Raw genomic sequence first — 17,112 nt, forward strand, 5'->3', positions numbered from 1 at the left:
AGGGCGGCCGCTGCTGGACAGCCAGGCAGCTGGAGGCTTCGTCCCCGAGTCCCCGACCTCGAGGGGCGTGGCTGCTGAGAGGAGGTGCCGGGAGTGGGCGGCGCGAGCTCTGCGCTGAGGCGGCCTTTGGGGAAGCTCCGCTGGGTGGTAGCAGGCTGGGGTACCGGGGAGGCGGGGTTTTGACTGCCTGAGGAGGGAACCCCGAGCGAGTGGGGTTACCCTGGCAGGGGTGAGAGGAGGGAGGAGGAGCACCGGCCCGGGCTCAGAGGGCCTTTGAGGGGAGGGGACGGGGTCCTGCCCTGCCATCCGGGCCGGCTGGCGGGCGGGTGCGGGAGGAAGAAGACTGCCCCGTGGGCCTTGCCTGCCCTGTGCGCCCCAATGCCGGCGTGTTGGACTGCCCGCCTTCCCTGACGCCCCGCACACAGCAGGCGCTCCGAGGCATCCCCGGCTTGGGTCCAAGGAACAAGGGCATTGCACGGAACAAGGAGCTGCCTCGGCAACTCAGTCACAGCCTCATTTTGCAGCGAGGAAAGCGAGCCGCAAAGCAGTTTCACCCTAACCCGTGGCACAGCTGTGCTGAGCTGGCGGGCCGCCCCTCCCCGCCCCACCGGCGGGGCTCCGGCTCTCTGAGCAGCGGCCCCCTGCCCGCCGTGCGCTCCCATCTCCCTCCGGCGTCCGCCCACGCTGTGAGTTCCTGGGGAGCGAGTGCGCAGACCTCCCCGAGCCTCAGCTTCCATCCGGGTGGGAGAAGACCCCCCACTCCCCGTCCCGAGCGGCAGTGAGCCCTGACCCGGGAATTGCCTGTCCGACTGGCCGCCGCCGCCCGGGCCGCGTCCTCCCCGGCCCAGGCGCCTGGCGCTGTCCAAGCCCTAAAGCCAGCTCGCGGGCGCCGCCAGGAGGCGCTGCTCCGCCGCGGAGGCCAGCACGCGGGGGCGTGGCCTCGGGCTCCGCCCACCGCCTTCGGGGCGGGGCGCGCGTGCGCCCTGCTCCCCGCCTCGCGGGGACTGCTGGGCCGGAAGACGCGAGTCTGCGGCGAGCGGGAGCCGAGCGGCGGCGTGGAAGATGTGGCGGCCGGTGAGTCGTCCCCCCGCGCGGGCGCCACAGATCCCGTCAGTCTCCGTCCGGAGCCCTCGGAGCCACCCCAGAGCCGCCCCGTCCTGGGCGCCGTCAGGGACCCTCACAACCCACCGACCCTTCCTCCCCGCCCCGGGACCGTCGCTCCCACCTGTCAGGGTCCCTCCCCCCACACACCCCCCCGCCTCCCCGGGACCCTGACCCCCTGCCCGGCAGGGGCCCCCAGGGCTCTCGGGGGCGTCCTTCACATCTCTCAGAGTCCCTGTTCCTCAGGGTAAAAGCCCCTAGGCTGTGTTGGGAGATGCTGGGTACCACCTAGGAGCCCGAGCCCACCGCAGAGCCCTCTCCTCTCGCCGGAAGCACGTGTGCTGGGTTAGGGACCCGCCTCGGAGACAACCTCTAAATCGTATCCCCTCGTGGACACCGCTGTCCAGAGACACACCTTTTCCCAGGGCAGTCTGCCCTGGCTTCCTGGACTGATGGACACCCTTCCTACCCCTCACTGCTTCATCTCTGCCAGAATCCCAGACCGGAGTCCCCGTCTTTCCTTCTGCCTGCTCCCCTGGGAACCCTGCCCCTGGCCACCAAGCCACCTGAGACCGTCCTGAGTGACGCCTGCCCCCGGCTTGTGAGGAGATGAGAGGACTCTGGGGAGTGCGGGGGCCGCGGTGTCTCCGGTGGGCTGACAGCGGCCCTGGCTCCGAGGCGGTCTGTCCCCCACCCCCACCCAGACTTCCGCCTGGCCCTCGGCTGTCCTGCCAACGCGGTGCTGCTCGAGTTCTGTCTTGGTTGGGCCTCCCATTGTGTTGTATCTGCAGTTAGGACGGGCACCGTTTAAACCGGCTGTCACGATCACTGACCCAGGTCCTAGCCACGGCCTCCCCAGGGATCTGGGCTTTTCGTCAGAGGGCTTAGAGCTGAAGACACCTTCACCTTGGAGCTTTGCGCAGAGCTTGTGTTCGTCCAGTGAGCCTAGCCGTGTCGGCGTCGTGCCTTGCCAGGAGTGGCTGCCCTGCGCAGGCGTTGTAGTCTGAGGTGGAACAGGGTTAGTCCGAGTCAGGCAGAGAGACGCCGAGTGGGCCTGGGCACAGCACTTTACAGCTTACAGAGCTTCTGCACGTAGTCGGGTCACTTAATCCGGCAGCCTAAGGAGCAGGCAGGCAGGCGTCAGCTTCTGATCAGGGGCTGCTCACAGCCGCCAAGTGGAGCAGAGCCCATTCAGCTTCTGGGTCCTGACTGGTGCCAAGAGGCCACAGACCCTTGGAAAAGAAAGGGCAGGCTGTTCGTGGCCCTCAGAGCCCTCTCCAGTCTCACTTCCTACCCACGGGAACACTGCTGTGCCTTGGTTTCCTCCCTGCTGGAAAGTGCCCAGGTTCTCGTCACCTCTAGTTTTTCTGTCTTAGGGCCTCATCGTGAGGTTCAGCAGTTGCTTCTTAGCGCTATGGGCTGGGTCGCCTGCAGTGACCTTTCATCTGCTAATCTGATCGACAGGGTGCTAGCAAAACAGGCACCTCAGCTTGTCTTTGACTTTGGAATATCTGTCTGGTTCTCACTACTGAGAGCTTTTTGTTGCTGTTGCTACTTTATAGGTTGTTAGCTGAGTTCCAGATGAACACTGTGTCTGCAGCCAGGCTGTGCACACGCTCTAAGAAAGCATGAGAGGCTGGGGTAGAGGAGGCCCAGTTCAGCTCATGCAAACTGGAAGGCTCTGAAGTGGTGGCCGTTGAGACACGCGTGCGCCAGGACTGTCCCAGGCAAGCCAGGGCATGTGGCCGCCCTGGTGAGAAGGCCTGGTGGGGGGGGGGGGGGGGATATCCTGGGGAGCCACAGCTCTCTCTCTTCCTGTTTGCTGGTGTGTCCTGGTGCCCAAGCTCTGGGTGGTTTGGGTTATATGTGATGTGGTGGCAGTTGTCCTGGTTCCTCGAAGATCTGGCCGCAGATTCTGCCCTGTGTTTATAGCCACATGACTTCTTTGGGCTTTGGGGATGTCTCTTGGGTGATGGGGATAGTTTGAGGAGTACTGGGCATCCCACACTGGAGGGAGCCAGGTTCTGGAATGTGCCTGTGGACCCTGGTGGGGGCTCTGGAGTTGTCAGCATGAGGCCTCTTCCTTGAAGTCCTGTCCAGAGCCGGGCTGCTGTCATCTCTTACCTGACTGTGCATATTGCTCACCTAGCATCCAAGGCTGGGCCATGTGGGGGTGCTAGTTCGTTCTGTGCTTAGTATCGTTTGTCTCAATTCAACAAGCCTTCCTCGAGTTCCTGCTTTATCTAACAGGCACTGCACTAGATCCTAGAAGCACAGAGATGATGGAGAGGTGAGCCCTGCACAGTCTGGTGGGGGGCAGAGACTATAAGCTAACAGTCACACTCCAGTGTGACAAGGACAGCGGGAGAGGTGTGTGCAAGGTGCAGAGGCGGATGGGGGGATGACAGACAGGACTGATGAATTTAGGGTCTGGCGAAGGGTGTTCCAGGCAGAATAGCAGCCTGGACAAAGGCCTGGGCCTGGTGCTGCGTGGGCTGTCTGGGGTCCACCAGAGGGATCTTTGTTATGGGAAGGTGACTGAGGAGTCACTCCTGCTGCAGCGGCATCTAAGAAAACTGAAAACTGTTACTGGGGGCTATGGCCGGGCTGTTACCTTTCTGGCCTCACCCACCCTGAAGCTTGGGGTGCAGCCAGGGCCTTGTGCTTTAGTAATAAATGTGTTATTTATTACTATGTACTCAGTAATAAAAGAATTCAGATTTAGCATTCTCCTCCGTGAAAGAACACGAGCGCGGCCCCTCCCGCTCAGCGCTCACAGGGCCATCCGGAGGGTCTGGTCTTCTGGGGAGTCTGGGGTCAGCCCCTGGTCTTCAGGCAGCCACGCCTGGTGCTGGCAGGCTGCATTCCCGGCCAGCCCTTGCTTCGGCCCCCGAGTCGTGAGGCCTTTTGCTCTGTGCCTCCAGTTCATTGGCTGGAATAGCTCCCTGATCATTCCCTTCCCTTCTGAAAGCTGATGTCTCAGAATAATCATTGTCCATCGGCTTCGGGCATTTTCTTGCTTCGCCTGCAGTGGTGCAGCCTCTGAACCAATGAACCCATCGGAACTCTTCTGCCCTCTCACTTTGCTCATACCCTTCTCCAGTTAACTAAAGCATTTCTGCATATTCTGTATATAACCGATCTCCACGTTTTACACATGTTGGAAATAGTCTCTCTTATCTTCTTGGCTGACCGCTTTTCTTCCTTGTGAAAAAGCAGTAAGAGGCTGATGATCTTTTAATATAAGTAGTTCACTTTAATCTAGCAGGTATGTACTTCTTCATGTTAGGTGGTGTGGGCTTGTGGGGACAAGGCTGCTGGCAGGAGAGTAAGGGCATGGGGACCCACAGGTGGCATGGCACAGGAAGGCTGTGGAGAGTAGCTTCTCCTTGACCCCAGCGTGACCTCAGCATGCCCATCTGCCTGGCCTGTCGTGTGGGCTGGGCACCGTGCAGAGTGCTTTGCAAATGTCAGTTCACTTGTCCTGTATGTTAATAGTACAGTGGTCCTGGCTTTACAGATGGGGAAACTAAGGTACAGAGAGGGAAGTAACTTACCCACACACACTGCACAGATAGCATTTGCTGGAGCCTGCATCCCAGTTAACAGGCTCAGAAGTCCGGGTTCATAGTCTGCCCCGGCTCCTCAGCCTTGGCTCCGCCTGAGTCTCTAGGGCAGGGCCACCCTGGGCACTGGGTGGTGTCGAGCAGTGTCCCTGGCCTCCACCCATTCAATACCGAGAGCACCCCTTTCCCCAGGTTGTGACAGCTAAGAGTGTCTCCAAACAGTGCCAGCCGTCCTGGGCACACAGTCTCCCCCGGTGAGTACCCCTGCCCTGCACCAGCTGCCTCATCTTCAAAATGCCACCTTCCTCAGACGCGGAGAAAAAGGAACCCTTGTACACTATTGGTGGGAATGCAAACTGGTGCAGCCACTGAGGAAAACAGTGTGGAGGTTCCTCAGAAAGTTAAAAATAGAACCACCCTCCCATCCAGTAATTGCACTGCTAGCTATTTTCCCTCCAAAATACAGAAACACTAATTCACAGGGACACACACACCCTGGTGTTTATTGCGGCGTATTCGCAGTAGCCAAGATCCGGGAGCAGTTGTAGTGTCCACCGACTGATGACTGGGTAAAGAAGATGTGCGCACGTGCGAACACACACACACGCGCACACACGCGCACACACCAGAATATTACTCGGCCACAAAAAGGAATGAAATCTTGCCATGTGCAACAACACGGATAGAGCTAGAGAGTAATAATGCTAAACAAAGTAAGTCAGTCAGAGGAAGACATACTGTGTGATTCCGCTCACGTGGAATTTCAGAAACAGAACAAATACAAGGGGGAAAAGACAAACCCAAATATAGACTCTGCACTCCGGAGAACACACTGCTGGCCACCAGAGGGGGTGGGGGATGGGGGAAGCGGTGCACTTGGGATGAGCACTGGGTGGCCTACGGAGGTGCTGAGTCCTGTCCTACACCCGAAGCTGATCCGACCTGGTGTGTTAACCATACCGAAACTAAAATAAACTTTAAAAAATGCATGACAATAACATAGAAGTCAGGAAGGTTAAAAATAGAATTGAAAGTGTATAAAAGTATTTCCATTTGGAGGAGGTGGTAAAAGTATTTGGGACTATATTTCAAATAGAGAATTCATAGTTTAGTCATTTGTGTTAACTACACAAAGCTTTGTAAGTGATTGCAACCAACTAAAAGTTTATAAGGGAAACGATAGAATAATTAAAAAGGTAAAAAGTTAAGTCAAAAAACAAAAGCAGGGACCCTTGGGTGGCTCAGTTGGCTGAGCATCTGACTTTGAGATCAGGGCATAATCTCAAGGTTTGTGAGTTCGAGCCCCGCATCAGATCCTCCGTCTCCCTCTTTTTGCCCTTCCCCTGCTTGCAAGCATGTGTGCTCTCTCTCCCTCTCTCAAAAATAAATAAACATTTAAAAAATAAATTTAAAAAGACCACAAAAACAATGCCACCTTCCTGGCTGGGACTTGGAGCATCGTAGCAGCCTTGATCATGAGGAAGTTTAGATATCGGGACACACTCTGACAGAACGCTGCCACATCGTTAATTGTCCAGTTACTGGCCACCTAGATCCACCCGTTTTTAATATCCTGCCCTAGTTGTTCTTATTTTTGTTTGAAATTGTGTATTTTGTTGTCATTGGACCAATTGAAAGCAGGTTGCAGACATAAACAGTCTCTAAACATTCCAGCGTGCATGCCCTCAACAAGAACATTCTCGCTTAATCGTGCCTAAAGGTGTGAACAATAATCCTGTAATGTCTGTCCGTATTCTGACTTGCTCATTTTCCCAGAGTGTGTTTGCAGGCGCCTTTTTTTAACCTGAAGTGCGTCGTCGCGGTATCGTGTCTGTTTAGCCTCTCGATCTAGAAGTCTTCCCGCTTTTTTTTCTTGTGACTTTTTTTTTTAACTTCTTGTTATAAAAACTGGAAAATATTTACAGAAGTAGAGGTAATTAATAAATGGCCGTGCCCAGCACCAGTATTCCCAACTCGTGGGTCCTGACGACTTTCTGAAGAGAGCAGGCTGTTTAGAGAATGTCCCACAGCCTGGATCTACTTGTTGGGTGTGCTCAGGGTCACTGATACTGAGTGCTGAGCTCCAGTGGCTGGCAGCTGGTGGCTGTCGTCAGTTCTTGCTCGGTGGGCTTGTCCTTACTCAGTGGGCTCACTGTCTTCCAGAGATCAGATTCCTAGCACAGCTCTCGCTGGCCAGAATTTCAGGCAGCTGGCGAGTGACGGCATCGCGACACTCCCAGGCTCTCAGGCACCAGCCTCGGGCCGTCTTGCCAGTCCCTCGCACTTGTCTTGAATCCACTTGGCTCCATCACCCGGCCCCCTCCTCATGGGCTGACCTCCCCAGCACGTCGTCCAGTCCCTGCAGGAAAACCCCCAGGGCCCCTTGGGGTGCCCTGCCCGGCCCCAGCTCACCTTGCTCCCCAGTCTGGTCTTTTCGGGCAGCGGCCCCGCTCCCCGCTGTACCTGTGAGCATACAGTGTCTCCACGCGGACCTCTCCTCCCCAGAAGAGCCCTGTGCTCTCCTGGCTTCAGGCCTCCCCTGAACCCGCATCCTCTGCATACAAGACCGTCTTTGGTGTCCCCGTGGAGGTCCCACTTGCTCCAGGTCATGGATGCCCCTTCCCTGTGCCCTCACACTGTCCTTGTGACTTCCGGGCTTTGTCTACGTTTGTCTGAGGTCCCCGGTCACCTGCAGGATCCGGTGTCATCCTGGGCGTCTCTGGCAGGGTTTGTTTGATGCGCATGTGTGCTAGAAGATGCGGGACCGGGGGAGGCGGACGGTATCCGAAGACCTTGAAGGGAACAGGCGGGGGCCGGACGGAGCCTGGACAGAGCTGCGTCGGAGGGGAGTGTGCGGTCTGGGTGGGACAAACAAGGTGGGAGACCCCGGTGGGAACCACACATCCTGCAGGTACATACTAGTGTTCAGAGCAGCTGTCCCCCAGATGTCTGAGCTCACAGACGCCCATTCTCTGGGCTTCCTCTTCTGGTGAGCCTCAGCGTGGCCAAATCAGGTCACGTGGGCTGGAGGGCGGTGGGGGGGGGGAGGTGCCCTGAGGGCGGTGGGGGCGGGCCATGCTGTCCCTTGCACAGAAAGCCTAGGGACTCTGCCTGCCCCCGTCCTTCTGCCTCTGGCCGCCTTTCTGGCCTCTGTGGGGTTTCCTTGAGCATCTGCACTCACTGTGTGTGGCCTTGCTGAGCAGAGGTTTTCTGTCAGCCTGCGCTCTCCTCTTGGGACAGTAGGTCACGGACCTTTTCCTTTGACTTTTGTGTTGTTTTGCAGTCCTTGAAATTGTCTTCAGGGCTGTGTGCATTGGCCAGAAAATGTTAGGAAAGTCAATTCCTTATTTGGGCCGGGCTTCATGATGATAACGTTAGCATCTGTGCCGTGGGTCATGACTTACTACGCACCACCTTTTCTTCCCTAAAAGGAGAATTTGCAGTTGGTAATTTGTGGTTGAGGAACTCTTATTTCATAATTAAAATGAGATCGAGAGAGCAAGGCCGTCGGGGCGGGAGAGCCATGAAGTTTCCGTGGCCACTGGAGTAAGCGGCCCCCAGGCAGTCCCCGCACTCTTTCTGGTTCGGTGCATCTGCCCCGCTCCGGGTCCCTGCTTCTGGGTCCTGGCACGTGCTCTCAGAACAACTTTTTCCTGCTTCTGGTCTTCCACCTGAGAGTCTGACATCTGTCTTCCTCCCTCCGTCCCTCCCTCCCTCCCTTCCTCCCTTCCTCCCTTCCTTCCTTTCTTCCTTTCCTTTATTTATTTATTTTGAGAGAGAGAGGCAGAGGCAGAGAGAGAAGGGATGGGGGGAGAGAGAATCCCAAGCAGGCTCCACGCTGTCAGCACAGAGCCCCACGCAGGCCCGAACCCACGAACTGCAAGATCATGACCTGAGCTTAAACTAAGAGTCGGATGCTTAACCGACTGAGCTACCCAGGTGCCCCCTGACATCTTTCTGATTGTGTGATGAAGCATTATTGATCTTTCCTTTAGAAATTAAGAATGACTTCCTGAGGCTGCTGGTCAGTGGGCAAACAGCAGAAAAAGAGTAAATCATAGGTCACAGGGCCCCAGTGGAGTGTCAGAGGCAGGGACTGAGGGGTGTCAGAGGCGGGCGTCATAGGTCCCAGGGCCCCAGTGGAGTGTCAGGCAGGGACTGAGGGGTGTCAGAGGCGGGGATGTCTCTAGTGACCTGTCGAGGTGCAGACTGTGTGTAGCCTTTCCTTGTCTCCTGTGATTCCCGGATCTTGGCCTTACTCGCGGGAGATGGGATGGTCTTTGCCTTCCTGAGTCAGACATGCAGGCCGGGCCCCACGCACAGGGCCCGGCAATGCTGACTTGCTTCGATGGCATATTTGGGTACCGGAAGGCACAGGTGCCCCTCAGATCCAGGCCTGGGAATGCCGGGGCAGCAGGAGGCTGGAGGGCGAGTTCTTGCCGCGTCTGACCCCTTGCCGCTCACTCACCCTGCAGGCCCAGCTCTGCCGCGTCCACTCTGCCCTGCTGCAGAGTGGGCGGGAGCCCTGCCCGTCCCCTGCCACCTTCTTCAGGAGAAGCCTCAGGGTCCTGCCTGCAAGGTGGTGAGTTCTCCGCAGCCACAGGTGCCCTCGAGGGTGCGTGCTTCTTGCCAGGCAGGGAGGGAAGACCTGTCTCGTGTGGCCCAAGGCTGGGCTTCTCTGCTTCCGCCCCAAGACAGATCGTTTGCTCTTTGGTGAGGTGGCTCGGAGCCCCCACCGCCAGGGCCCAGAGTTCGTGGGGCAGGACTCCCGGCCAGCGGCGGCCAGTAGACCGCAGCTAGAGCCGTGTGTTCTGAGAAGACAGAATGACCGGTCCGGGCCGGTGCAGGAGGGCGGGAGTGCCGTGGATGGGGCCACAGCCAGGGGTGGAAGCAGCAAGAAATGTGGGTGAGGGGGTTCCAGGCCTGGGGCCCGTGAGTGGGGTGGGGCGGCATTGAGGGGCGGGGTCAGGAGGCCGAATCCGGGCCTGGTGGAGCTGCTGCTTGGTGACCCTGGGGCAGACGTGTGACTGGATGCTGGGCTCCTGGCGGCCTCGCACCGTAGTAGCCGTCCCCTGTGCGTGTTGCCCCACGCTGCTGTCTGACGCTCTGCCGTCTGGTTGGGCCGTCGTGGAGGTGACGGGCTATATATAGCTCCATACGGCGCGGGAGGCCCCGGTCCTGCGAGGGTCACAGCTCTGCCTGCGAGCTGCTTCCCATGTAGCCAAGGGGCCCCCTCCTGTGCTCAGCGGCCCCTCGGAGCCCGGCGTCCAAGGTGACCGGGAACACTCGAGTGTCCACGTGGGCACCTGGAACCCGTGTTAGCTGCAGAGCCGGGCCCCGGTGGGCAGGGGCAGGAGCGAAGTAACCTGAGCCACGTACCTGTCTCCCTCCAGGTCCCTGAGACCCCGGCCCCTGTGGAGGAAGGCGCTGTCTGCCACGGTGGTGGGGGTGCCCCTGCTTCTTGGGATCCGCTATCTCACCGCAGAGCCTCAGGAGAAGAGAAGGATGAGGCTTGTGGTGGACGGTGTCGGGCGCTTCAGCAGGTAAAAGGGGCTGGGGGCGGCGCGGTTCCTCCCCGGCGCAGCCCCGTCCCGACACGACACGTGGGGGCTTGAGCTGGGGCCAGGAAGGGTTGGGCTTCCGCTCGGCGCTTGCAGGCTGCCTTCCAGGCACCCTCGTGCCGCCGGCTGAAGCAGCTGAGCGCCGCAGGGTCCGCGCGGGCGAAGTGCCAGTGAGCCGCCCACACGGGCCGCACCTCCGCAGACCCTTCAGATCAGCTTTGACCAGTTGGGGGGAGGAGAGCTGGTGCCTCCCCTGCCTCAGGCTCCTGCCAGCTGGTGGGCAGCCGGGCTGCTGCCACCACCGCCTCCTCCCCTCCTCCTCTCCCTCCTCGCCCCCCCCTCCCCCCTCGCCCCTCTCGTCCTCTCCCTCCTCCTCCCCCTCTTCCCCCTCTTGTCCTCTCCCTCCTCCTCCCCCTTCTCGCCCCCACGGAAAGCTGGCATCCAGAGAGGATTGGGGCTCCGAGAGGAGGGCTGTTATGCCTCCTCTACTCCCATTGGACTGGACTAGAGATGGACTGTGTCTGGTCATTAATATCAAGGGTGCCTTAAACTAAAGGCCCTTTTCATGCTCCCTTATGTCTCAGTGCAAGATTCTTGGAGGGAGGCAGTAAGGGTGATCTTCCTGTTGGAGCACCTTAGACATTTCTGCTGTTGGTCAGGTCCAGGAGTTCCTACAGCCAGAAGTCCTGAGAAGCAGCTCTTGGCGTTGAGTGAAAGCTCCTCCTTCTAGCGAAACCCACCGTCGGGCTGGGCCGGGGGGTGCACGTGATTGCTCAGCGGAGCGGCTCACAGGAGACCTTGGTCAAGGAGGCTGCAGGGTCGGGGTGTGGGGGTGGTCCTGCTCTGCCAGCTCTGAGCACCTGCAGCCTCTCCAACCTGGGTCATTTCTCAAGGGAAGGCTTAGGACTGCTGAGGCCTTCAGCACTTAGCCAGAAACTTCTCTGAGGTTTATGCTAATGGAGGCCATAGATGGCTGGATAGCTGAATGCTTGACCACTTCCTGCTGGGAGGACACAAACCCATCACTTCTTAGCTCACTGATGGCTGTCTCCCTAGGTGGTCAGGTTTGCTCAAGGGCAGCTTCTGGGCCGTGACTTCTCTGTCCTGCAGGGTTGCACAGTCTCCACAGCCCTCAGGTTGACGAGGGCAGGCCCGGAGTCTTGTCTCCTGTGAGCCTCCGCCACGTGGGACTGTGCAGGACTGTTGGGGACTGTCCCCATGCAGCCTGGTTCTGAAATGCACACTCAGCAGGTCTGGGCTTGTCTCACCTTCTGCCTCTCATGTGCTGTTATTTCCCAGCGGCAGGTGCCCCGTCAGCAGGCTTGGCATGCCTGCCTTCTCTGCTTCCTTCCTGAGAAAATGTAATTTTACAGGGGCGCGTGGGTGGCGCAGTCGGTTAAGCGTCCGACTTCGGCTCAGGTCATGATTTCACGATTCGTGAATTCGAGCCCCATGTTGGGCTCTGTGCTGACAGCTCAGAGCCTGGAGCCTTCTTCAGATTCCGTGTCTCCTTCTCTCTGCTCCTCCCCTGCTCGCGCTCTTTCTCTCTTTCTCAAAAAAAAAAAAAAAAAAAAAAAAAAAAAGTTAAACTTTTAAAAAGAAAATGTAATTTTACAGCTTGCTTTCTGGGGCCGAGCTGGGATTAGAGGGAGGGGAGCTGTCCTTGTCAGCTGTAAGCCCCAGCAGTTGCTAGGGGAGGCAGGCTGGGCACAGGGTGACCACAGGGCCTCTGGAGTAAGGGGCACTGTGTACTCAGGAGCCACGGACAGAGCACAGGCCAGGGGCAGGTCAGGACCGGCTCAGCACCAGGAGAGTCGGGGGCTTGTTCTCGCACAGAGAGCAGAGATCAGAACATGTCATGCATGTGTGAGGACTCAAAGACGGGGATGGTGGGAAGTCCACACCAAGGCCTTGGTTTCTTATCCCACCCCTTGCTTAATTTTAACTTTTCAGAAATTTTGGGCTTTCCTTTTTTGGATACAATTTCAAATGTCCAGAAGAGTTGTGAGAATAATACAAAAGAACTTTTTTTTTTCCTTGAAACATCTGCAAATAAGTTGTCAGTGTGCTCCATTATCCCTGAAACCTTGAGTGTATTTCCTAAACAAGGACATTCTCCATAAGCACAGTCAGGAAGCTGATACGTTATAAGCCTCTAACCACCTTAGCTCATTCACATGTATGGCAATAACCTTTTTAGCACAAGGATCCCATGCTAGGCCCATCTCTAATCTCCTGCAGTCTGGAACATTCCCCCTTGTCTCTTTGGCTCTTTTTTTTTATTTTTTTTAAATTTTTTTTTTAATTAAAAAAATTTTTTTTCAACGTTTTTTTTTTATTTATTTTTGGGACAGAGAGAGACAGAGCATGAACGGGGGAGGGGCAGAGAGAGAGGGAGACACAGAATCGGAAACAGGCTCCAGGCTCCGAGCCATCAGCCCAGAGCCTGACGCGGGGCTCGAACTCACGGACCGCGAGATCGTGACCTGGCTGAAGTCGGACGCTTAACCGACTGCGCCACCCAGGCGCCCCGGCTCTTTTTTTTTAAAGTTGATTTATTTATTTTGAGACAGAGAGGCAGAGGGAGAGAGAGAATCCCAAGCAGGCTCCACACTGTTAGAGCCCCCCGATGTGGGGCTCAAACCCACAAACTGCAAGATAATGACCTGAGCCAAAATGAAGAGTTGTATGCTTAACCGATTGAGCCAACCAGGCGCTCCTCTCCTTGGCTGTTATGGCTAAACTTGAGGTCAAGCATGGTCCCCCAGACCCCCATGTGTGCCTAGGGCTGTCCTCAGGGATCCCCATAGACAGTTTCGATAGTTCCTTAGGACAAATCGCAGAACTCAGGAAAGTTCTGGCCTCTGGATTATGTTGTTATCAAAGCAAAAAAGATACAAATTAGGATGAGCCCAAGGAAGAGATGGACAGAGTAAGGTCCAGGAGAGTCCCAAACTCAGAGCTCCCATGTCCTCAGTGACACGTTATACCCCCAGTCCTGCCCTGTTGTGTGACCGTGCATTTGGGTATTCCCTGAGCTTCGGCAAGCAGCTTCTAGTGGAGTTTCATTACATAGGAACAATTGAATCATTGGCCTCCTGATTGAACTCAGGGTCCAGTCTCCCTCCCCTCCCCAGCTGGGCTGATATCTTGGCTCAGAGCCCCCAAAATTCTAGTCACATGGTTGATCTTTCTAGAGATCTGAGCTCTTCGTTAGCATGAACCTTCCTGGCCCATCACGGATCAGACTCTCCTGTCACTCAGGAAATCCCACGGTTTTAGAGGCCCCCTGCCAGGAGCTTGGGGCAAAGGCCAGGCAGGCCCTTCCGAATAAAGCTAATTCTTCATTACACAGCGACCTTGACATATCTGGAGGCTTATAGGCCGGTAATGTACAACAGGGGTCAGCAAACTGTGGCCAAAAGTGGCTGCTGCGTGTTTTATAATCAAGCTCTCTTGGAACCGTAGTCACGTCTGTTGTGTACATGTTGCCTGCGGCTGCTTTCACTACAACAGCAGAGTGGAGACCGTGTGGCTCATAAAGCCCAAAATACTAACTCTGTACAGAAAAGTCTTGCTGACCCCTTTTGTAGAAGGCCTCTCTGGTTGGGTTTGTCTGATGCGTGCTCACAGCTGGATTCAGTTGGTGCGTTTGGGCAGGAACAGCACGGAAATGACACCGTTCTGCACCTGTCAGGTGGCACGTGGTTTCAGCGCGTCCCAGGGAGCTTTGCTGTTTGGTTCCTGGTCTTTGCGTCATGTCGATGTCCGTTCCTGCCGCCCCTTGCCCACCGGCTCAGGGCTCCCGGGGCATGTCAGGTGAATTCATTCTTATGTGTTCGCCAGATGGTGTTTTTTTCTAATTCAGTCTTTCCACGTTTGTTAGTTGTCATTGTACTGTAAGAAAAAAATTTCTCTTTTCCCCATTTATTCGTGTCAGTCTGGACTCATGGATTTTTTATTCTGTGGGTCGCTCTCTGTTGACATCACTGTGGATTTTTTTGTTGCCTACTGTTCCGGGATTGGCTGGCGGGAGCCCCTTCAACCTGGCCTTTGCGATCCTTTTTTTTCTCCCCCCCCCAAGTTTTTATCTAAATTCCAATGAGCTAACATAGTGTACTATTTGTTTCGGGTGTAGGTCCTTCCTTCTATCTCCAACATTTTATAGTAAACACTTAAAACAGTGGAATTGGAAACACTATGCAGTGAACGTAGATTTTGCCATTAACATCTCAGCTTTTTATTTTCTTTTCTCCCATCAATTCCCACCCGAATCCTTTTGGCATGTTTCCATTTCTGGAGCATTTGGTTCCTCCTTTTGCACTGAGATACTCCAGGCTCATCTTGTTCTTTCCTAGGCCTGGAGTCAGCTTCTCTCCAAGGGAGTGGGAGAAGGGTCTTAAGGATGACATAGACGTTGGGTGTGTGTGCTCCCGGGCCCTCCCAGACCAGCGCTGGGGGCTGTTAGGGCACGTGAATGTGTGCACGCGCGCGTACTTAGGTGTGTTTGTTTCCTACCAAACCTTGCTTTCACACAGATACTTCTCCACAGGGACCTTTCTCATTCTCTCCCTTTCTAGATCTGTGACCCCCTTCTCCAACTGGGAGAATCCTGGCTTCCCTCGTCTTTAGTGGCTTATTCGATCAGTCACCTTGCGTGAAGCAGTTATCCAGCCCCCCCCGCCACCACCTTTGCAGACCTTGCATTGGCTTTTGGACTGAATTATTCAGGGAGGGAAGCCTTCTCCCCTGCCTTGTGTCTGTGGAGCTCAGAGAAATCCTGTGTTCTTGCTCACCCTGCCAACCATGCATTCCCTTCTTACAGGCAATCCTGTTTGTTTCCTGTGTCGGGCTGGGGGTGAGTGGGGCAGAGCTGGTCTACGGGGGACAGTCTGGAAGGCACGGGGCGTGGGCTGAACTCAGACGCTGCTCTACATGACTGCTGGGAGCAGCGTGTACTGCAGCAAGGAAGCAAACCTATCCGGGATCTAGCAGCCTATTCCTTCCCGCCTTTTAATTCCGACCCTTCTGTGGCGGAGGTGACCGAGAGGCAGGGAGGTAGAGGTTTGGCTTGACCAGTGGCCTCAGGTCCTCTCCACACCCCACTCAAAGGTCTGAGGGTCTGTGGTCTGTGACGCCAGAGGCCTGGACTCAGCCCTGGTTTTTTTCCCTCTCCAGACCCAGGGTCCCTGTCCATAGCCTGGAGGGCGGGGAGCGAGTACCCTCACTGTCATAAGGAGGGGCCTGGGCCCCCAGGACAGCTCCGTGGAGCTGTCCGGGGACATGTGGAGAGTGCCTGGGGGGGCACTGGCAGAGCCCAGTCCAGGAAAGGAGGCTGAGTACAGAGGCAGGGCCAGCGGTACAGAGGGGCCTGGAGCCAGGTCACATCTGCACATAGGAGCTGGTGACAGCAGCCAGCTTGCCGGCCATCACTGCTGCACCAGTTCTTAGGTGCTGTGAAAGAATGAGAAAGAAGCCATGCCTGACTGGTAGGGCGCTAGCCGTGCCCAGACATCCTGGGTGCTCGCTGATGCGCGTTCAGGGACAGGGGTTGCACGGACGCGGGCCGCCCATTGTGCAGACCAGGAACGGAGACCGCCCTGCCGGCAATGCTGTCCGGGAGCAAGGAGGCTAGACCAGAGCCCGTCCTCTGCATCCTGGTCCGCCCTGTGATCCCCACAGCCCCTGCCACGTGCTCACTTTGGTCTGGTGGGCTAGTGGGGGGTCTGAGGCCCAGTGCCTGCCAAGGGCTGAGGACAGCCTGTGCCCACAGGTCTCTGAGGGTCGGCCTCCAGATCTCCCTGGACTACTGGTGGTGTGCCAACGTCGTCCTGCGAGGGGTGGAAGAGGTTTGTCCCTGTGTCCTGGCCACGGTGGGGGGAGGGCCAGGGGAAGGGGACAGGCCAGATGGAGGTAGGTGTTGGGGTGTTGGGGGCACTAAGGAGGCGCCTGCCTGCCCCCATCCCTTCCCTCCATGCCTGTGGTCAGAACAGCCCGGGGTACTTGGAGGTGATGTCTGCATGTCACCAGCGGGCGGCTGACGCGCTGGTGGCCGGGGCCATCAGCAACGGGGGCCTCTACGTGAAGCTGGGCCAGGGGCTGTGCTCCTTCAACCACCTGCTGCCCCCGGAGTATATCAGGACCCTGCGTGTGCTGGAGGACAGGGCCCTCACCCGCGGCTTCCGGGAGGTGAGCCCTACTCTTGGGCCGGGAGCTGGGGGCCTTGCAGCGGCCCCCACGCTGCTCCAAGAAGCCTCTCCTGCCAGGTGGATGAGCTATTCCTTGAAGACTTCCAGGCCCTACCCCACAAGCTCTTCCAGGAGTTTGACTACCAGCCGATCGCTGCTGCGAGCCTGGCCCAGGTGCACCGAGCCAAGCTGCACGACGGCACGGCCGTGGCTGTGAAGGTATGGGCGGCGGGGGGGGGGGGGGGGGGGGGGGGGGGGGGGTGCCGCTCCACAGCGGGCTCTGGGGCTGTGGCGGCGGCCCCGGGTCCTCCCTGCAGCCTTGCCCGACGCAGGTGCAGTACATCGATCTGCGGGACCGCTTTGACGGCGACATCCACACCCTGGAGCTCCTGCTCCAGCTCATCGAGTTCATGCACCCCAGCTTCGGCTTCAGCTGGGTCCTCCAGGTAACCGCTGCCCAGAGGCAGGCTGGAGCGGTGTCTGCACGTGTGTGCTGGGGGTGGGCTGGTCCCTGACCTGGACCCCCAGCTGCCCGTGTGGCCCCCAGGACCTGAAGGGCACCCTGGCCCAGGAGCTGGACTTCGAGAACGAGGGCCGAAACGCTGAGCGCTGTGCACAGGAGCTGCAGCACTTCCGCTATATCGTGGTCCCCCGCGTGTACTGGGACACGTCCAGCAAGGTGGGCTGCGCCCCCTC

At 57.3% G+C, this 17,112-nt stretch overlaps 1 protein-coding gene across 3 annotated transcripts in view; it reads left to right on the forward strand.

The window, feature by feature from the left end:
• The window catches only part of ADCK5 (aarF domain containing kinase 5), an 18,667-nt gene continuing 1,555 nt past the window's right edge, over positions 1 to 17,112 (forward strand). The window contains exons 1-8 of one of the 3 annotated variants that reach the window (XM_053896314.1): positions 3 to 1,074; positions 9,143 to 9,249; positions 10,061 to 10,210; positions 16,002 to 16,077; positions 16,217 to 16,417; positions 16,495 to 16,635; positions 16,749 to 16,862; positions 16,964 to 17,095. In XM_053896314.1, coding sequence (XP_053752289.1) covers positions 1,063 to 1,074; positions 9,143 to 9,249; positions 10,061 to 10,210; positions 16,002 to 16,077; positions 16,217 to 16,417; positions 16,495 to 16,635; positions 16,749 to 16,862; positions 16,964 to 17,095 — 933 coding nt within the window. In that variant the 5' untranslated portion in view covers positions 3 to 1,062. Of the gene's footprint in view, positions 1,075 to 9,142; positions 9,250 to 10,060; positions 10,211 to 16,001; positions 16,078 to 16,216; positions 16,418 to 16,494; positions 16,636 to 16,748; positions 16,863 to 16,963; positions 17,096 to 17,112 lie in introns of all 3 variants that reach the window. The other 2 variants (XM_053896316.1, XM_053896317.1) reach the window with 2 other exon arrangements.

This window comes from Panthera pardus, unplaced genomic scaffold (assembly GCF_024362965.1).
Source record: "Panthera pardus isolate Hobbes unplaced genomic scaffold, ASM2436296v1 HiC_scaffold_7, whole genome shotgun sequence".
Taxonomy (NCBI): domain Eukaryota; kingdom Metazoa; phylum Chordata; class Mammalia; order Carnivora; family Felidae; genus Panthera; species Panthera pardus.